Source organism: Malurus melanocephalus, unplaced genomic scaffold (assembly GCF_030028575.1).
Source record: "Malurus melanocephalus ecotype Western Australia unplaced genomic scaffold, MMel_1.1 scaffold_32, whole genome shotgun sequence".
Taxonomy (NCBI): Eukaryota; Metazoa; Chordata; class Aves; order Passeriformes; family Maluridae; genus Malurus; species Malurus melanocephalus.
This window is the reverse complement of record NW_026623264.1, coordinates 763077-790172: the sequence shown is the minus strand read 5'-3', so window position 1 is coordinate 790172 and position 27096 is coordinate 763077. Positions and strand designations below refer to the sequence as shown.

Genomic DNA, 27096 nt, shown 5'->3' with positions numbered 1-27096 from the left:
AATCCTACTTTATATTCTTCAGTAATGTCAAGGTAAAATATGAAATGTGGGCCACTAAGGAAGAATAAAACTCACAAAAAGGAGATATTAATTTCATAAGAATGCTTTTTTGAGTAAAACTGACTAAATACAGCATATTGATGATAATACACCCTTGAAAACAAGTTTTCAAGTATATTGCAAATGCACACAGCATAACAGATTTTCTTGACTGATGACAAATTAACACAGTACCTCCCTGAAACGAACGGAAAAGGACTATCCCTGTGGGTTTCAGTACTCTACACATTTCACATATAGGAACTGCACACTAGGATGACACATACAGCAAATACTTGTTCATCACAGTGTTACCTTCCACTTGCTCATGACGAACACAGACAACACAGCTTCTGTGTATTTATCACTGTGTACTTGTGAGACAGCAGAAAAAAGTTCACACTATGAAACACTTATGACAGACAACTCATTTTTATTTCTTAAACAAATAGATGCTTTGTAATACAGTATGTTTTAATAGTTGCAAGCAATTTCATTATATCATTCTGTCTAAGATACAGGAACCAAGAATACATACTTGAAGACAGAGGAAACTGAGAACACACTTGACAGAATTAACAGGTAAATGAAATCAGTAAATGCAATTGCCACATCCCTTCATTTGATGTCTTGGAAAAGCATCTTCTAAAGTTCCAAGCACACAGCACATACCAGTTAGCATATTTTAAACAGCAAATTCGTTTCAGTAATCCATATGGGTAACTAACACTTTATCATAATGTATGAAATTCCTTTAGGTGCCTTTATTTTTGCATGCATGCACCACCCCTTATTATGTTCCCCTTTTTAACAGAGTCTTTATTTGTTTCAAAGATCAAAGTAGATAAATTCAATATAAAGCTATGCAGCACGAGCAGCACCTGTTCCTGCTACCCACAACACTCTTTCACTCATTCCCCTGTCTGACCTCTCTCTGCAGGTGACTGTGAGTGAACAGCCAGATCTCTGAGAGACCTGAATGGGACATACACAGGGGCAGATGCAGGCAAATACTTTCATGCTTAATAATCTAAAAAAGAGCAAAGATTACAAAAATATAAGGAGTAGAAAACCTTAGATAAGTTAAAATACATACAATCTTTAGGCAAAGTTTGTTTTGACCAGGCAGAATTTAGTTTATCAAATGTCAATCCAAAACAACAGGGGTATAAACTAAACAAAATATTATACTAACTTTATACTAAAAGATGATAGTTACCCTTCTTTCCTAAGGCCACTGTACCGCAATAAATACTCTTAATCAGCACATGACAGCATCCACATCTCAGAGCAGTTCCATTCATGTGCTGCTGATACTAGAAAAATAACTTTATTTAAAATTTTAATGTATAAACTAAAGCAAAATTTCAGGTGTAGTTTTGATCACCATAATTTTGGTTTTTATTACATTGTTCTTCAATAATCCCACTGATTTCACAAACCTATGGAATCAAACAGAAAAACACAGAAATTAGGGCTAAAATGTAATGTACACAAAAATAGGAGAAAAAGGAAATTAATTCTTCACTGTGTTTGTGTTTTGTAAAGGTTTTCCATTTTGCTGGATTCAGTTAAATTAGGAACATGGATCACTGTTTTGGTGAATCTCATTTCTTTTTTATTTTTAAAATCTTCAGAAGCAAATAACAGTATCTTTACTTATACTATTTGCTCCAATTATTCAGGGTTTTTTAGTTTTGTTTTTTTTCTGCTGCTTCTTTCTCAATAGTGGTAATAGATTGAAAAAAAATAGCCAGTGTTTCAAAAAGCCTTGAACATAATATGCAACTGCAATGAATCAGATAAACTGAGAAAGGGATGTTTTAATTTCTCCTTGTGTTCAGGTTGAAAACCTTCCTCAAAGCAAATGGAAATTTAGCTTTTACAAATATTTACATATGCATAGTGCAATGGATTGTTTTGCAAATGTTTCTGACTGCAACAGAACCTGCCCCCTCCAGTGTTTGTAAAAGACATAATGCTGTAACTGGACCTATTACATGGATCCAGTTAGAGAATCAAGGTTCTAAACTGGAAATAAACACCACAACCATATTTAATTGCACAGGTGAATCCACAAAGGTCTGTATGTTACCTGAGAAGCCTTCACCTTGTCATTTTTAAACACTTAAGGAAATCAGGCACAGCAGCTTCACATTAATTCACCCCTTTTGAACATATAAATATGAAAAACCTCTCTGGGAGATTTAAGAAACTTGGCAGGAACAAACTGTTCCTATTATCTCCAGCTAATTAATTAAATACAATTGGAATAATTGTCATTTTGTCAGGTGATAAGCCTGGACTTTGTATATGATTCTGTGTTGATAATCAAAAAAGCAGGGTACATAACACGAAAACCTCTGCAACAACAAACTAACAAACCTCCAAACAAACAAACTAACAAAAAACAAATAAGACATAAAGATGAGGAAACCTTCGCAACAGTTCTTATCCTTTATTACCTTTATATGGTTGGGGGCTTTTTGCCATTTATACCTAATGTTTAACTGCTTTCCTTGGAGGGGCTTCACTTAGCAGATATTCCATCTCTGTCAGTTCGATCTTAAAGTAACAAACTTATCTTATGGTGAGATAAAGAAGAGCAAATATGTGTAAACCTGTTTCATTTGCAGATTCTTCTCATGACTGTTACCCACAGAAAAACTAGGGACTGCTCTTCTTAACTGTAGAAGAAGAAGTTAACCACGTGTTAATGGCTGTGAGTTCATTGTCTCCCTTAATTTTTGCTTATAACACTTGAAGCTCCTGGTTGCTAGTACAGAGCATTTAATTTCCTTTGTCACAGTTTGATGAGTTGAATCTTTTTTACTTAAATGTCTACCTCCAGATATCAAGTTATCTCTGAGGTTCCAGGTTAAATGCCTTTATGTCAGTGAGGCAAAGTCCCAACAGGGTTTCCCAAACCCTGGGTAATTTTAATTATACTCTGTAATTTTAATTGTACTCTGAAATCCCTCAAGTAATCCAAATCTGTCTTAATGGCAAGACACCTAAACCATGGTTTTTATACTGATATGATGTAGAATAATTACTTTGCTACTTAACTTTTAAGGCATTTAAGAAATGGTGTACCTTTCTTTGTCACAGCATTATGCTGAGAGCTCACACTGAGATGGTCTTCTGTGACCATCCTAAATCCATTAGGTCACTGCTTTCCAGGACAAAGCCTCATTATTCTGCAGTAGAGACAGATATGTTCCTTTGGTGCCAGATATATTTCATTTGGTTCAAATATACTTCATCTGGTTATAATAAAGTGCATTTTACTGGAATGTAGCCATTATACCAGGGGATTCATATCATTTAATAACTTCAGCTTGTCCTTCCCACCCATTACCCAAACCTATCAGACCCTAATGAGCCCCATTCATCTACATCTTCCCATTAGAAACTTTAGTTTTTGATTCCTCATTGAGCCAGCTTTTAATTTACCTAATGTGTGTCCTGATAATTCTCTATGCCATTTTTTAAATTACAGTGTCATTTTTTATTACCATAAATGTCTTTGGGATTCCAAGTTTAGCATAATAAGGCAAGCTGTAGAGGAAGATATCTGTAGGTTTGGAAGCTGTACTGAAAATCGCTTTCTGCACTAAAACAGATTTTGAGAATTTTTTTTTTTTTTTACTCACTGCAATGGAAAATTCCCTTCTCATACTAAATATTTAGTCCAATGTGAACTTTTCCAAAATGAAACCAAATATTAATCAGTATAAATAAAGTAACATGCACTAAAGCCTTAATAATATAAGAAGATAAGAGCAGCTTTGGATTTAAGCACATCCATTYGAAAAATAGGAAACTTGAGTCTAACTCCAACTTTCCCTAACTGTATTTGAACTGACCACTGACTGYCCAACAGTCATCTGACTTCTGGTAGAAATAATGTTAATCTTGTCTTTTGTTTCACCATCTATAAATAATTAAATCCAAGTGTGCAGGTTTCCATGCTAGAAAATTTTTTTCATAAACTTTTAGATTCAAAAAAGAGGTAATATGAAATGGTGCAGCTTCAGCCATGAGTGTCACAAGACATCCAGCCAAGACCATCAATAAGCCTGGAGAAGTTCTGTTTATAGGAGCACRATCGTTTCTGGTGTGCCATTTATGAAGTGGATATAGAATAGTCTCAAGCTAAATAGGTAGCCAAGGCAATGATAGGCAGAATGAGAGACAACGTATTTTCTTTAATATATCTAAGTGCATACTGGAGAAATTCACAAAATAACTCTTACCCCAAGCATACAAAATCTTTATGACACCTTTTGTAGAGGTTACATGAAATGGGGAGATATGGATTTTTTACTGCAGTTTGTACTCTTGAAATATTAAATGAAAAAAAAAGACACCAAAAAGTTTGTCCAGAAGATTCATGAATATGGACTTAAAGTCTCTCAGAATTTCACTTTTGGGACAGATTCACTTGTGAGACAAAAAAAAAAAAAAAAAGTGTGTTTATAGTGACTTTATTATCCACCGAGAAAAATTGCCAACTACAACAATTATGTTCTTACTAACCAGACATGTCATTGACTAACTCTTGAGAGATGCCTCGTTAGTACCTTATTCTCTAGAGAAACCACATCTAGCCTTGCCCTAAATTCATATCCACTGAAAGAGATATTTCCAATACAGATATACTCCATCAGAGCAGAACACAAATACAAATAGCTGAATTTGAATGGCAGAAATGGAATGTGTTTGTTTAAATGTCATAAAGTTTGCAATTAACAGTTGCTGCTCTGTGCCTGATTCTGTCATTCTTACTCATACTGAGTAGCACCTGGCTCTAACAAAAGCAAACTTTCACAGCAAAGACATCTTCCAGCAGCAAACTCCCCCTTACTGTTAACTCTGACCAAACAATTTTCCAAATCTTAGAAATGCTTATTTTCATAATTGGGAAAAATTGACTGTTTTGGCATGTGAATTTGCTCAGTGTAAGGAAATTTACCCATGGACAAACACTGTAGGGCTTGGAATTTTATGAGAACACAGTCTGAATTACTCAACTGTACAAAAAAAACCCCTATCTTTCATTCTTTGGTTTTTCTTTTTTTCCTGGGCAGATGTGTGCAAATGGGAAAATGAAAATTTTCTTCAACAGCTGTTGAAGTCATCAGGARACTGTCTTTGACTGCAGAGTTTCAAGATCAGTGCAAGAATGAATGGAGTAGAAATCCCACTTCTTCCCAACAATCATTTGATTTTTCAGTAGACCTTTAGCAAGGAGTTTTCAGATGAAGACTGGCAAAACATTTAAATTTCTTGCCACAGGTCAGGAGGTGAGAGCTCAAGACTTGTCCCAGACCAGTAGACCTAGAAATGAGCATCAAGTTCTCCTGTTGGCAAGCTGSAATGAAGTGATAGTAGACACACAACTTCATGTGCCAGTGACTACAGAAACTGGCATGCCTTAAGCAGATTAGCACAAAGGAATGTTTCTACACAGATGATCCTTAAGGTAACTTCCAACCCTTAACATTTTGTGAGTATATTTAATCTAGATTAACCAAGTAGCAAGCTTTTCAAGAGCCTATTTATTCACCCATTTATCCACCCTAGCACACCTTCTAGGTGGACTGACTGGAAGTGGGGATCCTTTATGTCCAAGACTGTGTGACCTGAGAAATTCTGCTGGGTGGGTTACTTCATGAGTTTGGCACCCAAGAACGCAGACTCAGGTGTTTGGGCAGCAAATCCTAGCCAAGACTACAGATGGTAGGTCCAATGACACCAAAAGCTTGTCTTTGTCTTTTCAAGGTTCTTGGAAGCTAGTGATACTTTAAAAATGTCCAACCAGTAATTTTTGTAGGACTTGTTTTCAAGGGAAATTTCAAGCTGACTCTTGTCAGTCCCCTGAAGGGATGAACTTCTTCTCATAAAAGCTGGCTAAAAAATATTCTGTCATACTAGATGTAGTTCTTCTGTTTCTGTGCATCAGTACCCCATAAAGAAGAAAATCTATTCTTGCCAGCTCAAAGAACTTTCATCAAACTGAAGGATTATGCAAGTGGTAAATATTTCCTCCAGATCCTTCCTTTTTCCAAGAATGATCTCTAGACATTCTGAAAACTATTTGCAGAGAATCAGCACACAAGCAAACTACTGTAGATAATAATGGGGAACTGTCTCCAGAMTGACAGCTGAGGCAGAGCACGAGGCTCTGTCTAGAGACATTTTTAGTGACTCTGAAAGAACCCTACAAGTCCTTGATTTTGGAYCATGCTGCCTGTCAATTTTCTTCTCTCTTTGCTCATTGCGTAGAGAGTATCTAAGGAGAACACATACAAGAAGCAGAAATTATTTAGATATTAAATTATTATAGTTCTTAAAGCACATGTGTTAGTTCCTATTTTTAATATCAAAATGTGCATTACAAGAGTAAATAATCATGCACCATCTCTTTCCCTGACCTATGGCCACAAACTTAAACAAGTGCACAAAGAGAAAAGAAAGARTAAGCTAAAAAATTCAACAAAGCTTCTTAAAAATATTTTCATTTTCTTCTTTAACATAACAGATCTTTAAAGGTAGAATAATTTGTACTCTTTTATATGAGTAGTTATTTGATTTTAAATGTTGTCATAACTGYTATGAAGGTTTAAAAATTATTGACTTCCAGTTATCATTGAAATTTGCTGATAAGGAAAAATTTTAAAAATGTTGTCAGAAAGAAAGCCTGGAGAATTTAAAATGTAAAGTCTGATTTACATGAACTGAGAACCAAGATTACATTTYCATAAGACAAGATATGCGCTGTTGTATCTGTTTTGCAAATGATGTTTGTTGAGGGATGTTGAGATGCCAAAGTGACCCAATTCTGTTCAGTTATCACTTGCTTTGAAAATAGCCTCTCTAAACTCTTATATCTGAATATATTTGAAACTGTTCCCCCCGTACTTTTTCATTCTTTTTCTTGTAAAACTCTAACCAGAAGGTATTAATTTAAAAGAACGCAAGGTGACTCCCAGAGCTTCTCTTTTTGCATTGTTTTCCCACTACCAAAAACTAGCTTTACACCTGGCTGCTATTATCTCAAAGTAGTCAAAGAATGTGATAAATATTTTTCACATATAATTTATTAAAAGCGGAGTCAAAGAACAGGTGTTGCTATTGTAAAGATTAATTTTGCAGCTCTTCTGCTCAAACGCACAAAATACGAACTCCTGGGCCTTCTCAACACTAAATCACACACAAAATATCCACAGAGATGTATTACTTTGAGGTGAAAAATGATGCGTAATCTTGCCAGCTGTTCTGCCTACAAGCACTGGCATCAGCAAGTGTGCCAAGCCYCTTGCTGACTCCACTTTACAATCAGGAATTGGCAGCTTCTCTTTGTCAGCAGTGGCAGTTCTGCTATTTCTTGACAATGTCACTAGCATAAAAACTCAGACTAGGATGTTAACACCATCAGTTATTTTTAACAAAATTTATCACTATTATATTTCACTTACAGGGAGTATWACTTTGATAAAACATTTTTGTTCCATTCCTTTAGTTACATTAGTAGAAATGCTGATCTATTATAGAGAATGCACCAGCTAACTACCCTGCAGTCAGCATAGGTTCACAAAGGGAAAGTCCTATTTGACATCCTTCTATAAGGCCACCCAGCCAGTGGATGAAGGGAAGTTGGTGCATGTGGCTCTCCAGGATTTTAGTGATACAGCATCCTTCAGGACAATTTGCTGAGCTCTGGGATGAGTGTTCAGCTGCAGGGTGTGCTGGGTGAAGGACTGGCTGAAGGGTTGTAGTGAATGAGGCTACATCGGGCTGACAACTAGGCAGCAGTGGTGCTCCCCAGGGCTCAGTTCTAGGGCCAGTTCTGTTCAATTCATCTACCAACAATCTGCAGGCAGGAGATGAATCCACCATGAGCACATTCGCTGATGATCCCAAACTGGGAGGTGCTGCTGACTCTTTGAAAGGACAAGAGGGATCCACACAGATTGGAGCACTGGAGGGTGATTAATGGCATGAATTTAACAAGTCAAAACACCAGATTCTGCAGCTGGGATGGACTAATGTCAGGCACAGGCATAAACTGGGAGAGGAGTGGCTGGAGAGCCTCTTTGCAGAAAGGSATCTGGGGGTGCTGGCTGGCAGCAGGCACAGCAAGAGTCAGCAGGATGTCCTGGAAGCTGCAGGGCAAACCCCATCCTGRGGCACATCAAATATGGCATCACCAGCTGCTCAAGAGAGGGGATTTTCCACTGTGTTCAGCATTGGTGCAGCCTCACCTGGAGCACTGTGTGCAGCTCTGGGCASCACAATTTGAGAAGGATGTGAAGGTCCTTGAATGTGTCCAGATAAGGGCAATAAAGCTGGTAAAAGGAATGGAAGCCTTTCAGGCTGGAAGGAATGTCCTATGAGGAGCAGGTAAAGACTTGGGGCTTCTCTAGTTTGGAGAAAATTAAGTTGAGGAGGGACCTCACTCTCCACAGCTTCCTGAGGAGGGATGTGGAGAGAGAGGCACTGATCTCTGTTGTGTTCAGTGACAGAACACAAAGCAATGGCTCAAAGCTGTGCCAGGGGAGATTCAGACTAGACATTAGGAAGCATTCCTTTACTGAGGGTGAAAGACTGGAACAGGCTTCTGAGGAAGATGGTCAATACCTCAGGTCAGAAAGAAAGCCTGGAGAATTTAAAATGTAAAGTCTGATTTACATGAACTGAGAACCAAGATCACATTTCCATAAGACAAGATATGCGCTGTTGTATTTCTGGACATTTATCTTAACAATATGCTTTTAATTTTTAAAGTACCACTTTGTTTTTTGGACAGTGACAATGGCCTACCAGAACTCTTGGAATTTTACAGCACAGGATCTTGGGTGCTCACAGGTCCTCACACCCATGCAATTCAAGTAGAGCAGCTATAAAAACCATGGTGTGTATCTGATATGTCCTGCAGCATCAGTTTCCCTGGTCACAAAACTGGCACTGGTACACAGCCAGTCCTACCAATGCTTATGTCATTGTAAATTCATTGCAAAAAATATCAAGGAAAAATTGCATGAACCTAAAAGGCAGGTGCCAGGGTCTCTCTTGATCCACCTAAGGTGAGCTTCAGCAACCCAAASATAACTGAAAGACTCAGGTGCAAGTCAAATTTGTCTTACTGGCTCTGGACTAAAATCAGCTGGATGCATAGAATCTCATTGTAACATTTACTAGTGTTCAAAAATAGCAGGCACATACTCTTCAGAATCTCACTGTGTAAATTTAAATTTCAGTTAAACTCAGGGCTATGTATGAATTTGTGAAACTGATGTATGAATAGAAAACAATTTTTTAAAGTGGCATAATTTAATAATACATTTTGTTTATCTGGCATGTTTATCATGAATCCTTAATCCCTTACAGAACTGTTCCCTTCTGTAAAGAAAATGTCWTTTTCATATTTAACTCTTCATGTTTAAACCAGTATTGAGTTTTCTAAACACGCAGATTATATCATCAGTTCAAGTATATCACCTAAAATATGTTAGGAAATAGTTTCCATATTCACCCTTGCAGATCACAAAACTACTGTGAATTAAAAAAGAAAATGTAAAACTGTAAGTTCATTTACAGGCACCTTGTAGACAGGGAGAACTTGCTACAATTTGAAAATATTGCAATTTATAGCCTGTTACTTCTTCTTACTTGWTCTGTCATTTAGGCTCTGATCCTAATGAGATTTGCTTCCACAATTAGACAAATACTTCAAAGAATGTAGGATATTAAGGATTACTTGTATAATTAAGAAATGAATAAAAAGAAAGCAAACAAAATAGAGATAATGGAGGGACAGGTCTAAGGAGGGAGGCTTGACTTTTCAGACCTGGAGTTTTTAAAGGGGTTTTGTTTAGGTTTTTTTTTGGGTTGTTTTTTTTTTTTTTTTTTTTTTTTTTGGTTGGGAAATACAGGTTTATTAAACAGAGTATCTATTTCAAGTTCATGGTATATCTCTGGAACAGCTACTTTAACATGTCAGGACAAATTGTTTCACTTAGCTTAAGTAAACGGTGSTTTGTGATCATTTTGTCATTGTTCAGTGACTACAGGAAAGCTTCTGCTAATCAATTGTAAATATTTCAGCCCTCAGACAAGTAAGTAATTGGTACCTGTGAGAACAGCTCCTGTGAGCWGGCATGACATCTCCACAGTATTTGAAGATATGGAAAATAGAAGTAAAGCTGAGGGGTTTTGACATTTTATCTGGTCCTTCCATATATACTTACATTTGTCTTGGTCAGCTTCCACTCCTTCACTTTCTGTGTCACTCGGCAATATCCAAGGYTGATGAGCAAGTTGAAGCTGTTGTAAGAATTCATCCTGCCACAAACAGATCTATTTTAGATAAAATGACAGACAATTGTTTTGTATAAATGAAGACTGCGGCAAATATTAGCTGCAATTAACTAGAGAGGAGAAAGCCTTTAATAATAAAAAAAAAAAACAAACCTTAATGTGAAATAAAACCAGGATGTAGAGGATATACAGCCTCCTTAGAAATTATTTATTTATATATTAAGTTAAACAAACAAAAAAAATCGAACCCAAAACCACCAAAATGAAGGGGTCTATTGAGCTATCTGCTATGGACAGATTTGACAGACACATACATACTCATCTTGGAAATGTAGTGACAACAAAATTGCAGATATTACAACTGACCTTGTGGGTTTTGGACTGCATAGATATTTCAAATGCAATTTGCTTAAGTGAGGCTTTGTCAAAATTTTCACTGTTTCTAGTCTAGTAAGAACAAGAACCTGAAACCTGATTTAGAACCTATGGTTTTATTGCAGAAGGAGAAGGCTTAGGAAGGAAAAAATGTTATGAAAACTTTTTGTCTCCAAGATGCCATAAAATATCAAGATAKAAATGTTTTACATGGTTAAAAATCTATATGCAGCTGAATATATGCTTTTGAAAGTGTTTTTAAATTGCSTACTTTTTCATATAATGTATACATGTGTGTATAAAAATATTTTTTCATGCAGATACACACAAGTATGTAAGCATATACACATACAGACATATAAAATCCTTTGACACATTCCTTTGCAATATTCAAGAGGAGAGATGAGACTGGAATGCCGAGTTTTATTTTCAAAAGGAGTTCAAACATGGAAGTCTAGTCTCTAAAAGGAAACTTCAGCATGRGCCAGATATCATAAAATTACTGGCCAGATTTTTATAAGTTCTTGAAAAAAAGGGGGGAATAATGACCCTGTTTTCTCTTACATCAGCTGAAACCAGAATCTACATATTTAAACTTAAATTGTACTTCTACATAAATTTTATTCTTAGGCTATCTGAACTACAAAATCCAAGTTTGTTTAAATCCATTTTGGGAGACTGAATCAAGATCTCAATCAAGATCTAACCTGCTGGGAGTAAATTATTAATTCTGTCAGTAAGGTGTTAAAAAATTCCACACAAAGATTGCTGCCATGGCCCAACCAGCAGCTGTGTGAGGCTTGAGGCCTCACTCATGGTTTGCCATTTGCAGTGTGCTGTGTTCGAGAAGGCTGATGACTACAACACTAAACATGTTTTGGTTTACAGAACAGGATACTTGCAGTATGGATGAGTAACTCTCACACTGATCCACACACTTTCAATATTCAAAAAACACTGAGTAAAGACTTGAGCCAGGCAGTGGAACAGAATGAAAGTATCTAGCCAAGAAGAGACTCCTCATCATAAGTTATGCTCTATATTCCAGTAAACAGGAGTTAAAATTTTGTTAATCAAAGTTCTATTAATATAAGATGAAATTTCCTGCTCTTAACAATGACAGACTAAGAAAAACTGCTGCACACCACTTTAAACTATCTRAATAAATCAAAGGATTGTAAAATGTCATGTGTGCACAAAATGATATGGCAAACAAGGGAGTTGGTAGTTATTTTCATCGCAACAGCTATTGACAAGTATCACACAATTGTGTCACTTTAATGGAATYCATCCTAAAGAGATAAGCAGGGTTCAACATTCCTTTGCCAATTTATACAAAACACCAAAGGATTAGGTACATGCATAAAAGTATCTCTGCCAAAGGATTTGGAACCCTGATTTATTAGCTTTATAGAGATAATAAAACTATTTCTCTAGGTAGCATTTCTTTGCCATAATTCAATTCAGTCTTGAACAGAGCTGATAATAAAACACACCTGTTAGAACTTAGTAATATTATGCGTGCTAGGAGGCAGAAACTTGTCCACAAAATCTCAGATCATTGTAAGTCTTGAGCATTAAAAACCCCCAAAACATTCTTAACAGCTGATACGTTAAGTACTTGCCAAATTATTTAAGATTTGTGCTATAAGGTTAAACCACCCATGCTGCAGCATGAACTTTACTAAAACTTAAGAAGAATTTTGAATTGTATTTATTAGTAATATTTTTCTATTTTAGACTTGTTACGTTACTCTGAAACACATACAGTCTAGGAAGCATACATAAGGCATTGAGATGTATGTTAAAATTTAAAAAAAAAAAACCCAACAAGTAGATAAATAAATCAAGCTCCTTATGGTAAAACTTCTGGTACCCAGTAGTCACATTCTTTTCAACTGACTTATCTTATCAAGTATCTATTAACATTGTACTGGTTAATTCCATTAACACCACCTRAGAACAAGGAAGCAGAATTATTTGCAGTCTTACCACAGTACCTTCTATARGATTGGCATTATAACCACAGTGTATTCACATTTAGTAGAAAATCCCAATTGAGACCATAAGGCTAATAAGAATAAAGGCAATTTCCCTGCTTTTATTTTACCGATTTTTACAGGAAGAGGATACAAAACCTACAACAAAGGTCGCAAAATAAATTACAGTAGCAGCCTTGAGTTTAATATGTTTGTGATGTGTAAAGGTACAAAGACAGACAGAACTCCTGTTGTTCTCCTATCCCAAACCACCTCAGCCTTTTTAAAATATGTCTCCATGGTCAGAGAGAAGCTGTGACACAAGAAAATGAAATCATATGGCCACAAAATAGGAGGAAACATCAAACATGGCAAAAAAATACCACAGAAAAGATGTATTTCCTGTTATGTTCTGTCTAAATCCACTTCTCTARGGGACCAGGAACTTTAGTGGGCAAAGACAGCTTAAAAGAGCTCCCAAAGCTTCTAATACAACACTCCAAAAATGAGGCTGGGAGYGGCAGATTGGCCAGACTGATACTTGTCATGATAATGATATTGTCTGATACATTATCAGCTACTGTCTGATATCCATGGCCCTTACAACCTGGTACAGGCAGGTCTTCAGTACGAATGTGTCACATTAGCAGCTTTCCCTTTGGAAGCAGAGCTAGTCCCAAGTTGTTTCCATAATGTCAAAGGTCACTTGTGCATGTCAGAAAGGATAAATAGRGTCTGAGCTGGGTCACTAGCAGCCAAGGTACTATTGTACCCAGTGAGGAAAGAGAAAGAGAAAGAAAAGAATTTGTCACTTCTAGAAGGGATTTTAACAGAGGATAAGATCCTGCATAGAAATGCTGAGATTTAACATTAGCTTTACAGTGGCTGAATCTGGACGTGCTRTTCTAACTGGAAAATAGAATAATAATATTGCTCACTTCCTAAAATTCTTGAGACAAATATATCCACACAGGACACTTACTGTGAGAGCTATCAGCAAACAGAAGAAACAAGACACAGCAAAGTAAATGGGACACTTGGTTATTATTACTAGAACTACAGAAAGGCTGTGAAAGAAAGCATTTTTAACTGCCTGCCTTTTTACAGGAAAGATCAAAAGTGATGGGCAGACAGAATAACCCACGGTGGAGATGCARTGCTCATTACATACACACACTTTCAGGAGTATATACAATAATTCCACTTGGCATCACATGACTATGTATCAGTTAAGAACAAGACTGCCTAAAAAGGAAGAAAACAAGGGGTGAAGAATTTAATGTGAGACAATTAAACCCTTCATTTCTTCTGAACACTTTTTAGTTAAAAATTAACTTCCATTCTCATTTTCTGGTACATGAGAGAATTCTAACAAACACATCTCATACTTCAAAAGATSACACAAAGGGATTTTTCTTGGTCAAAAAAAAGTGCTAAAATTACTTATTTTTTCCATGGAAAACTTATGGTTTTAAAATACATCAACTGGCAATGAAGACACYTTCAGCAGAGCTGTAGTCACGTTCAGCCCTCGCGTCTTTAATCTGGATATTCAGTTCTAAGTGAAGAAGCAGCTCAAGTGATGGGATTAGTGCACTACCATTCAAACACCAAAATAATGAGGATTTATTTCACCATCAAATTTAAGTAAGACTTCCTCCCCAAATTCTTTAGCATTAGAGTAATCTGTGCCTCATTTCCCTTCCTTCACAACAACTAATGGATGCCATATAAATAATYGCAGGGTTATACTAAATTTTTAATTTTCCTACAAGCAACCCYAAGCAAAATTATCATAAACAACACTTTACATTTTCTTTAGAAGTCATTAGACTGATAATACATTGTGTCAAGTGTCACACCCAACAGATTATTAAAACGGATGATACTTCTCAGAAACAATCTAAAGGTATGATATTATTCTCAGTAAGAAACAAAAGGTCTCCAGGCTTTGACAAATGGATTACAAAGAGATTGGTAATAATGGTGGGAACCAACATATTCCATATTCCACCACTGAAAAATGTGCAATGYAGACATACAGATCCTTCTCAAGTCMGTAGAGAAGGACTGGCATATCCTGAGAAAAGACTCACCTTGTAAGGCATGTATAGAGATAGACAGCAGGGCTTTTCTTTCACAGGTGCTTTTATTTCCACTGCCTACACACTGAAGTTATCTGTAAGGCAGCTACGGTTAGCAGAGGAGAATCCCACTCAGAATTTACAAGGTACTTTAACTGTTTGCTCTTTTTTGTTTTAAACAAAGACTGTTTTGTTTTAAACAAAGTCCTGTAGAAGCCATTAATATGAGACAGAAAGTTTTTATATTGTAAATCAGCCTAGTTAACATGCACATAGTATTAGACAGTGATTCAACAATGTTGGACATTTTCTCTTGCAATTCAGTTTGGTGCTTTGGAAAAACCTGTCCTTTCTTTCAGTGATGCCTAAACTAATCATTCCACAGTGCCCAAATAAAAGAAATAAAAAGTAGACCAAGGAAATATCATGCACTGCCAGCATGGCAGGAAAAAAATACCCTGGAACACAAAGATTAGATAAAATTGTGTTTAATATTCCAGAGGTATGCACCTGTTAAAAACTGTAAGACTAATAAAACTGGTATCCATCATACAGGCAAAACTGCACGGAGCTCTTGGTAATTTGGGGGGCACGAGTGTTTCAGTATGATTTTTGTAATAATATTGACATTCTCTAATGAGTACCTCTCAAAGCTGAGCAGTATTTCCTTGCTAATTTTCTCCTCATTATTTTTCAAGTTCTTTTCAGCACAGTAGGTTACATTAGGTATACTGATGTTACTTGAACATAAAACGCAATCAAGTCTTCGCATTATTAAACATAGCAAAAACATTAAATTGAAAATCTTACTTCTGATAAACTGTTTCTCTGAGTAGTGACAGTTCCAACAACATCTCCACTCACTTGCACAGAAAGCCCTGAAGCAGCACTGAGGGTCCTCCCCATTTGGCTCTTGGATGACAAAGATCTGCTTCTTTGCATACTAATAATGCCTTCCCTATTTCCTTGGTTGCTAGGGGTAAGAGGCCGTGACAACAAGCTATTTGGGGTCATAGGTCTGTTCCCTGGAGTTGATGGCCTGTTGGTTTGTGCACTGGGTGTTGAAGGCCTGCTGTTCACAACACTGGTGACCTGTGTTCTGCTGTTGGCGGGCAGCGGTGGTGATTTGTTTCCTTGGAGCTGAATGCTCTTCCCTGTYGGAGTTGCCACCTGAGGCCTGGGGGGACCCTGTGCAGCTTGAAGATTGCCTTGATGGTCAGATGTAACTACACTGTGATGCTGGACACCAGGGCTTCTTGAGAGCCTTGCTTCTTCCCACAGTGCGAGGTCCTTCTCAATGTCTGTGCACACACACACGGAAATAAAATGGAAAAGAAAGAAACTCACTGTCTGTTTCTCTCTGGTTTAAAACTCTTAATGATTTTCTCCAAAGTAAGTGACAGCCTGAAGCTGTGCAGAGAAAATCTATTCATGCTTAAAATAAAAGGCATCAGAATTAACAGTTCAAATGTTTGGCAAGGATTTCCCTAAAGTTCATTTACACTTGATTCACTGCAAACACAGCTATCCCCCAGAAAGGAAATATTACCACTTTGTTGCATGTCAATACAACCTATAAAAATCCTCATGTTTCGTCAAAATTATGTCTCTGAGGTTTTTGCACAGTTACTACAAAACCAAGATTAGTATCAAACCAAGATGGAGCAGTGATRTAAACTTGCCAACCTCAGCTGCACTGAAGGGCAATCCAAAACTGGCTCAAGGCAAAACTTCTGCTTCTGGCCTTGAAGCCTGGTGCCTAACCAAAGCCCTGGGGGAAATAACCACTGAACTYTGGCACATCTGGATTTGTGATCCTGTTTGAACCTGAATTTTATGCTCTGGGTTGCCATCAGTGCCATAGCAGGTGATGGGGTCACCAACATCCAGAGTCCAAGGGTAAAAGGTGACAGCCATTTGGTGGTCCAATCCCTACCTCTCACACAGACATAAGAAAAAAGACCTGCTTAAAAACACAMTAGATTGAGGACAGTGAATGAGAAGTGTCTCCTGAAATAATTTAAATAATAATGCTKCTAAAGAATTAAATCAGAATATATGCATCAAAGTCAGGCAAAGGTAGTTGGAATTTAGGTTTGCTTTGATAACATATTGAAAGTCCTTGCAATTGCAAATGCACTGCTTAAGAAGCAGTTTAATCAAGTTTATTTTATCTTACACTGCTGCTATGAATTTTCACWTTCATTGGCATGTACTGTACTACTATGTATTGGTTTTGATAGACAGCTGATTATCTTTAAAATAGYAATGCCACTTCCCATTAAACTGCACAAGTCACAGTCCCAGAATTTAAACCAGCAAGGCTCTACTGATTTAAACATCTATTAAGTGGACATATCAAAAATAAGCATTTTATTTTTTATTTTGGTAACARTTATTTCAGGTTCTAAAAGTCCTAAAACAGATTCTAAACTGCATATTGGAAAATGAGATTTTCTTTCACTCTTGTTTACCAGCAGGTATAAAAGGAATGTTGTATGTTAAATAATTAAAGATGTGCTGCCTTTAACATTCATGTTTTATAACATCTTGAAAACAGGAAAATAAGCCATGCCAATTTCGCGTTACTAGTCTAATACAACATATTGCACACGACTCAAATTCTATTACTAGAAAAACTAGTAAAACTGAAGTAGTCATGAAAGCCTCAGATAAAATTATCTCACAACTTTTTAAAGATTAAATGTTTTGCTGTTAGCAAATTTCAAAACATACAGTTAAGAATATTTTTAACTGATACTTTGCTGAGCCCTTAACTATTTTCATTTTGAAATTATTACATCTTGAACTACTCTTCCACTATACTCTTCCACTGTACTTTCACTTGGGTACTTCATAGAATCAGAGAATGGTTTGGGCTGGAAGAAACCTTAAAAGTCACCTGGCTCTAAACCTCACTGTTATGGGCAGGGATGTCTTCCACTAAATCACATTGGTCAGAGCCCTGGCCCACCTGGCCTTGAACACTGTCAAGAACAGGACATTCTCAACTTCTCTGGGCAACCTGCTCCAGCACCTCACCATCCACACAGTAAAGAAATTCTTCCCAACATTTCATCTAAATCTCTCCTCTTTTAGTTTAAAGCCATTATTCCCTGTCCTAAATGTGAATGCCCACATCCATTTACACATGCACATGTAAAAATCCCTCTCCAGCTCTTTTGCAGGCCCCTTTAGGTACTGGAAGGCCACAATTAMCTCTCCCTTAGCCTTCACCTCTCCAGGCCAAACAACCCCGAGTTTTTCAGGCTGTCTTCATAGCTGAGATGCCCCAGCTATGAGCATCTTCATGGCCTCTAGATCAACTCAAACAGGTCTACATCCTTCTTATGCTGGGGGTCCCAGAGCTGAATGCAGCCCYCAGGTGGGGTCTCACAAATGTGGAGCAGTGAATCACAGAATGAGAATATTCTGAATTGGAAGGAAGCCACAAAGATCATTGARTAAGACTCTTCAGTTTCACCCATACAAGGATTGAACCCATATCCTTGGTGTTATTAGCACCATGGTTTGACCAACTGAGCAGATTTTAGAGGGGGCGAATCAGCTCCCTCAAYCTGCTGCCCACTTGTCTTTTGGTGCAGAACTAGTAAGATGCCTGGCAAAAATTGAGGGACCAATAAAACCATACTGTGGGTTACTTGATTTAAACCAATTGAAGAATATTGGTCTTGTAAAGATCCAGCTTAGTCTTTCTCTTTGCAAAATTACAGACCTCCAACTTGCCTGTAGTGAATTCAGAATGCTAAGAGAGAGCATGAATATTGAATGATTYAATAAGAGTTAAATAAACATTATTTGCTGGCTCATGTTTCCTTAATTTTGTATAGCAATCAAGCCTGCAGATAAACCAATTATTATAATCATTTCTCTATATATAATTAACATGTTTCCATAGCATAATTGTTCAGTTTTATTTAGGCATCCTCTGTTTGATTTTGCTTTAATATAAGCTTTTCAACCAGAAAGAAAAAAAAAATCACACATCCCAAGCTTTGCAGTACAATCTGATCCATATTAAAYAACAGAATTGAATTACGACTTAGAATTTTTTTAAATCCTTGTTGATATATATTAAAGGAAAATAAAATGCAACAGAGCAACACAAAGGCATTTTGCTTTCATATAAAAAATAGCAGAGTAAGGATAAGATTCATATGCACTTACAAACTGTTCATTTTTTAACACTTCTCCTCGTGATAAAATACGTTCCAGAAGTATACAAAATCAGTGTAACAAACCAAATTGGCAAGATACTGGAATCATCAACTRAAAAAAAAATCTCCATTTGCATGTGATATAATGCAGCCAAAGTAACATAAGAACCTGGATTTTAGACAAAAAAACATATATGACCCATATGTAGAGAAGGAAAAGAAATCAATATGATTTTGTAAAACTGCTGCTTTCAAATATCAAGGTACTGAGGCAGTTGCTGGCAGTTGGTGCTAGTCCCTAATTTAGGCACAGGCACCAAATTATGCCTTATGTTAGCAGTGAGTTTGATCCAGCAMATAGTCCATAAGGGAAAGCCAGGCCCCTTAAGAAGGTGTTTCTGAGGCAGGGGACCATATTTCATCATTACCCAGGTAATCCAAGTCATAGCTCAGGCATCTAAATTACTGTCTAGATAGGCAGCCAYTTCACAGAATTAATAGGTTCCAGCACGCTTGCTAAGAGAACTGAAACGAGAGGCCTGCTGATATCATAGACACTTGAACTTTTGCAAATGTATAAGACAAATGAGRCTAAGCAAAACCACAGCATTATTATCTGAGGTACTCTGAACTGATTATTCTTGGAAATTATGTTATTCTTGTCTTTGAGGGCAGTAATTGTCTCAAGCACCACTGGTGTTATGATAGGACATGAATTATTAGGAATACAATAGTCCAATAATTGGGCTGTTTCCATGTGAAGTTCTCAGCCAGACAAAAATTACTGAATGGTTGAATGACTGAACCTCATGTTACAGCTTTACTGAAATAACAGCCCCGAAGTCAAAGGACAAGAACASCACTGATGTGAGAGAAAACCTTGTGGATCACACCACTGCAGAAGGAGTCTCAAAGATTAAGTGAATGCAGCTAGTTAGTTTACAGTCAATTAAGTATTTAAAACTCCATATTCTATTGAACATCGTAGTTATTACTGTCAGCTTTGCCAAGGCACTGCATTTTTCACAGTACAATGCATACAAGAACAGCTTATGTGACCACGGAAGTGAGACCAGTCAGGACACAAATCAATGTAGGAAGATCTTCACCAGACTCCCTGAGTGACAACTGCAGCAACACAAGGGAAAACAAGTGCAACCTCAGSAGCAGAGGCCCCTGGGGTACACAGGTCCCTGCAATGCTACCAAAATCACACATTGGTCTGCTGCTCTCCTGATTCCCACTAGATGTTCTGGCAGTCTCAGTTCAGAGAGAGAGCTCATGGATTTTTCAATCTAATTTTGCAGTGGCTGCAGCTCTAATAGCTATAAGCTTTATGAAGGCATAAAAAAATGTTGAAAAAGCATCTCTATTGTCAGACACAAAACTCACCTAAAAATACTTCATTTTTATATAACATAATTTTTTAGTTCTTGCTCCATTATGAGCAAAACCTTTTCCTAAAAAGCTTCCCTCACTGTGCTCATAGCTTTGTCTTCTGCCTTGACTTCAGCTGCAACATCCCCTTTCTAAAGAGGATACAGCTTCCAAGTCTTTCATACCACTGTCATTGGCAAGATTAATATCCAAAGTCTTTCAGAAAATCATACCAAAAATGTTCTCTGCCTCACTCTGTAAATGACTTGAAAAAAAGATCAGATAAATTCCATTTCTACCTTCATTTTACATTTACAGTCTTTATGTTCCAGTGCAGCACTACTTTTCATAGAGTTAGCCTACGAAGTTTTCACCATATGACAAGGAGCATGCATAACATAGGACTACCATGCTACAGGTCTATGCCATACCTTATAAAGAAAGCTGAAGATAGAAAACATCGATTACAAAGAACTAATTGCAAGCTACATTTTAGACCATCCCTCATTAATTTTTATAAAGCTCTGAAACATGGTTTTACCAAAAAATCCACACCTTTGTTGTTTGACTTTTCAGAAATTGTTACCCCATGAAAGATGTCACAGATGTTCCAAGGCACACGAAGTCTTCACTCAACCAGAAATCTCATGAACAAGCTAAACATCCACTACCGCCTGCTTTTAAAAACTATTTAACAGTAAGCAAAACATTGGCACCTACTGATTGCATGTCTTGGTGAAACATGAAAACAAAAAAAAATAGGTGCATTATCATGCCTTCAGACCACAGGATATTTAACACAGTTTAACTACTGTTAAAATTCTGTACTTACTTTAATTACAGTGAATTTCATTGTATCTACAAATAAAACACAATTTGTGCTTTCTTCAATCAAAAAAAGGGAAATAAAAGTTTTAATCTGTTTTCATTGGCATGTGAGTTTGATAATTTTTTCCTTCATCTGAAATATTGGCAGGGCAAGTTGGATGAGTACTGCTAGGCATTTTAGGGTTTCTTGATCCCATACATACCAGCTAGGTGTTTTTCCATGGTCTGAAGTTCTTTTGCTGCTAAAGAGTCCTTTAGGAGTTTCTGCCTTGGGGAACCTCCAGGTCTGACAGTCATGGCATCCAAGGTCCAAACTGTTGGAGACTTACACAGATAAAAAGAAAATGGAATACTTTTAATCTGGTTTCATATTTATAAATGGAACAATAACAAGAGTGGTTTCCCCATTTAGGATCAGGAATCCAATGTTTTTGTAGAATATAAAAAATTTTGTGCAAAATACTACAAAATATCATGTCTTAACATAAAAAAATAGTAGGAATTACTTAAAAGAAGCAGTTCTACAATAACTCAAATATACACCTTCARCCATGCAGAGACATCATAAAAGGACAAATTCCTCAGTGATTTACATTCTCTGCAGTTCCAATTACTTCTTAAGGGCTGCACTTACTTTAAATTACCATAACATTTGGCACAGTACCTCTGCAAAGCAGCACTTCTGGGAATATCACAGAATTTCCTAATCAAAATCAGCAGTACTGTTTTATCACTGCAAGAAGTATTCCTTTCAGAAATGGCAACTAAATCATCAGGGCAACATAGCAGTTTGAAAGGATTGCCAGCAAACAGACCATCTCCCCAGTCTCTTCTTTATTAAACACTGAGGTATTTAAAATCGTTTGCATTTTCTGGAATCCACTCAATATAGTTTCAGGAAATTTTTTGTAAAATGTACTATGAGGTAACCTTCCTTGATGGATGTGTATTTGAAACACGCAATAAAACATATGACCAAGTGTCTTGCTCATTRAAGAAAAACAAATAAGAACAAAAACATCAATTTTATAATTCTTGACAGCCTATCTGAAATGAATTTTACATCATTGTGTCACTAAAGTATTTCTTCAGTGTTCTAGGAAGTTTTGTTTGTTTCCTAAAGAAACCAGGCTTATGCAAAGGCCTCATTGCCAATCACCTCTTACGTATTTTTAAATCTTTCAGTAAATGCCAAGCAAATTCAGAGAGAGGCCACTGCTCCAAAGAGATTAAGTTGATGTAATTTCAGGGAGAAGAAAGATTGATCAGAGGAGGGGGACCCAAGCTGGTGGCCCCATTCACAGAGGGCACGTGGGGCTCCAGAGTCCGTCAGGCTGGAGCTGCATCACGGCTGACACCGGGCAGCTGCAGATCACTGCCGTGACTGAGGGCACTTCCCTGGCCAGGCTCTCATCCCATAGGGAAAGGTGTAGCACAGGTCAAAGGATGAACATGAAAATAAACGTTTGATATTATCTTTATTCACAAAAAAATTGCTTTGAACAGTGTAGCTGTCTTCCCTTTTAGAAAAGTAAGTATACTTCTACTGAAGTAAAATGTTATAGGGGATATATTTTACACCATTTTTAATCWGTTCCAAATAAACACTGCCTTGTATTCCAGTGATCATTGTGAACCTTGCATCTTTAAAATATGATAACACATTCATATTTATAAAGCAACCGCTATACTGTAATGCTGTTCAAGCATATGCAAAAAAAGACCAGTCACATTTACCAGCATCCAAGATAGTTGGAAGCTGCAGATAACTGTTCTTATTAACTCCTAACACTTTTGAAATATTAACAATGGTTTTTTGTTTTTTTTAAATTGCCAATTTTTATGCTAGTTTATCCCTAGTTGAAGTTACTTGTATTTAAACCCGTGTAAATACACAGGAATAGCTGAATAAAACTGTAAATTACTCAGAATTGAATTATCTTCAAACATTTTTTATTTCAGACATATCACTTGATCTGATTTACTTGTTCCCCTAAGAGATTTTGAGCATTTGTCACGTTGGTCCTCACTGTGAATTCTCCATCCAAATCATAATCAGGATTGTTGAGCTCACTACAGAATATTAATATATATTAAATTACTCATATTCCTAAWTATTTATTTAAAATCGATATTAATTATCCAATATCCATCTCCAAATGGAGTAATATTCTGTGATCAGTTCTTCTGAAATAAATAAAACTAAGTAAGAGATCGGAAGGGTGAAATGTTATGTAAGAGAACTCCAATATTTTAATTTTCAACCTGTTTTTAGGTATTYTCTGTCCCAAGATTTTTATGGTGGAATAAGGACATTTTCATTTGCGTTTTATGGGGTATATTTCCAGATCATGGAAAAAACATAAGGAAAAAAAACCCCAGGGTTATCAGGATTAATCCTTTTTTGGATATATAATTTCATTCATAATACAACTCTGATGAAACATAAATAAAAACTAGTCAGTGGTCTGTGGCAATACGTGAAAACCAAACTGCTCTTCTAATATTCTTACACTGGACTATTCAAGCTTATTATAGCAAATTCTTATGAGCTTTCAGTAACTCCTTAACCTCCTTAAAACATACTTCCAATAGTGACCCCGATTAAAAGGTTTCACTTCCCATGTCCTGGAAATGCTTCTGGAAATAAAATGGAGTTATCTTTCTCTTCTACAAACCTCTAGTGGTTTTTGCACACTTTGCCTTTACTGCACTTCCTCCCTTTATGAACAGTAGTCACGTAAGACTCATACATAACTAAGGTGACTGAGTAAAGGAAGCCCTCTACTGTCTTAGTAGAATCTAAGATAAAGAGAAATGATTCCCTAAAGGTTGTCATCATGATAATGCTTTAGACATTTATAAAAGAATGAATAATATTTAAATTAAGGCACTTTAAATAAGGAGGGTCCAAATCACAAAGGTCATCAAATGCCTGCAATGCCTTCATATGCTTCAACACAGATTTTTAAAWCTCATGCAAGTTGATGTAAGACATACAGATATTCCTGAGTATAAGCAGATACAGACACACAAAAGCACATCTACACATTCCATACAAATTTTTTTTCACTTCTGGACATTGCATAGATAAATCCATTCTTTCAAAGAATAAATATTAATCTTGCATATGATTTAAAATAAATACATTTCCAGGTATTCAGTCTCTATCATTACACACCGTTACATGCTCAAACTCCCTTTCAGACACACAGTTCCAACAGCCTTTGAAACCAAGATAACTTTGGATGACTTTTTCCCCAAATTTTGTAACTATTACTGTGCATTTTTTGTTTTATGCAACATCATAAGTTTATGACATTTTTTCAGGCAATAGCTTCACAAAAGATCAGAACAGTACTGCTATGGTAGCTATGGAAGRTATTTAATATTAGCAATTTAATTTGACATCAAATTATGTGCTTATTGTAGTAGTAACACCTTCAATGAAATGCTTGCCTGATAGAAAATTCCCCTAATGATCTGGGGAAAAAAGGGCATAAGACATTTAAACTGTATTGCAACCATTTTTTATTCTTTCTATGAAGCTAAATATTCCAGGGCTATAACCAACAACATTTTTGGAGGCAGGCCTATGTAATTCTTTAATATACATCTAAATAACACTGAACATTGAAAAATACTTTTTAACATTTGGAGACTATGAGTTAATCTAGGTGAATAAGGCATAAACACAGACAGAGGTCCTCAGTCTCTCCAGCAAACAATTTATGCAACAGCCTTATTCCTAAAAGATAAACACAAGCTGAAAGCAGGGGATGTTATCAAGAAGGCTCTGGAAGCATGTCAATTCAAATGCAAGAATAAATGAATTTGTATAGCTCCAGCAGAATTCCCTGGAGCCCCTTCTCTCCACTGGATAGATAGCAGCAATTCAGATATGTCACTTAAGAAAGAGATTCAGGCTTGCAAGCCATTTATKTAAACATTCTTAGTGCACTTCACCAAAACTTACCCCTTGTCTCCTGGCCAGGAACTGCAGAGGTAAAACACTAATTTCAGTTAATTTAGACTTTCATGATAATGACAACAGACTGAAAGTAGTTGAAAAATACAGCATGTATGTATGAAGTATGTGGATAGAATCCTAATTATTTCAGCACCTTCCAAACTATCATTGTCCTTGCTCCTTCATTAAGCTTTATAAATATTAGCACAAAATTTATAAATGGCCTATTTACATTAACAAGATTAATGAGATCTAAGTAAGAGGATATTCCTGAAAGACATTCTTGTCTTTCTAAATTGTAGAAACAACTCTGTGTCCTCTTCATCACCTTCAAACTTTGAAGGTAAGGYAGTGTCCCTCTGCACCAGAAATACCTTCAAAGCACTGGGGAAACATTTGTCAACATTGAAGGTCAACTTTGTGTCCATTTCTTAAGAGGCTTTCTTTATATATCATCATTTCTTCACATACAATACATTCATTATTGCTTTTTTCTTCCTTTAATCCCTTAGCCCAATTACTGCTAAAATAACAAATTACAAACAATAAGGCCAGAGATAACTCTTCTTATCACTGATTCCCCAAACTTCTGGAAAATACCATCATTTACTGGGAACGCCCCATTGGAACAGAAATAAAATGAAGGAGGTCATGAATAAGAGTAAGAAAGTTTTTTCAAGCTCACTTTTCAAGTGCTTCAGTCTGTAGCACAATGCTACACAGCATGAATCAGTACAGCTTTTGTCCCTGAAAAAACACCATTGCAGATGTAAATGTCTTGATCTCACTGTCAAGCTGAATTGGCACGGGCTATGTAATGCCCCCTGATGCCTGGGGAGTTCCACTGAGGTACAACTTTTCAGATTAGCTAAAACCAGGAGTCAGGGTTCCAACTCACTAACATCACCTGGAATCAAGTACCTGTCAGAAAATAAGTTCCTCTTCCTCACTGGCCATAAAAAGTGTTACTAAACTATTCAGCACRTATTTCTATGTCAATTTGGCCTTTTTCAGAGTAAAGCCCAGGTATTCATGTGAATGCCCAGATACACACATAGTTTTTGGTGGAGGGAGACTATGTGAATTGAATGATCACAGTGAAATGAGGAAAAGGAAGTGAAACCAAATTAGTTAGTTCCTGGCAAGCTGTAAGTATATGAGAAGTGTATTAATGGTACTTTTGATTTTACAAAGTTTTGCTAATCAAGTGGAAATTTTATTGGTAGCTTCAGGAGACAGAAGCGTAAGGAATAAAACCATGCTTATCTTTCTATGCATAACATAGCATTTCTTTGCTGAGTAACTTAAATATCTTAAACTGACACATTTGACAGAGATCTCTCTAAATAAAAAAAAAAAAAAATCCCCGAACCTCTTTATTGAACAATTTGTTCACAAGTGTCTCTTCCACTCTGGCCAAGCAGGTGGCAAGTACAAATGTTAGGAATGCAGTGGAATTTTTTTGTGCAATATTTTGTTTAGGGATTCTTCATTCAACATGTATTTTCTGTAAAGTGGTCATCTAATATTTAATCTTTCAGCTTCCATAATCTGTTCAAGGACATAAGGTGAGCAAGTMATTTGATACTGTAAAAATAACAAGTGTTCTTGAAGCTCTGTTACAATATCGGCTGTCACCTCTAATCCCCCCTTCCACATTAGGGCCTGTTCTACTTGAAATGCCATGAAATTGAAATTACAAGGTTTTGGCTTCCCGTGGCCGCCAGCCAGCAGCACATTTTACGCTAAACTTTACACTAAAAAAATGGTAGTTTGAGTAAACTTACACAGTTTTTCTGTTTACAGGAAAGCAGGAAATATGTGGACACCTGGGAATCAAATTTGTTTCAGTTTTTGAAATGCAATCAGAACAATTTTTTCTAAACTTCAGTTCTGTTTTATTTACTGTTACTTGGACTAATATTTCTGAATTTGTCATG

General features: G+C 36.5%; 1 protein-coding gene across 1 annotated transcript in view; it reads right to left on the bottom strand.

Annotated features, from left to right (window-relative positions):
* Nucleotides 1–471: 471 nt before the first annotated feature.
* The window catches only part of CUNH8orf34 (chromosome unknown C8orf34 homolog), a 145600-nt gene continuing 118975 nt past the window's right edge, over nucleotides 472–27096 (bottom strand). Inside the window, exons 11-14 of the mRNA XM_057363911.1 lie at nucleotides 21390–21510; nucleotides 15614–16104; nucleotides 10296–10389; nucleotides 472–1481 (exon numbers count right to left, since the gene is read on the bottom strand). Of these exons, the coding sequence (XP_057219894.1) occupies nucleotides 1474–1481; nucleotides 10296–10389; nucleotides 15614–16104; nucleotides 21390–21510 (714 nt within the window). The 3' untranslated portion in view covers nucleotides 472–1473. The remainder of the gene's footprint in view (nucleotides 1482–10295; nucleotides 10390–15613; nucleotides 16105–21389; nucleotides 21511–27096) is intronic.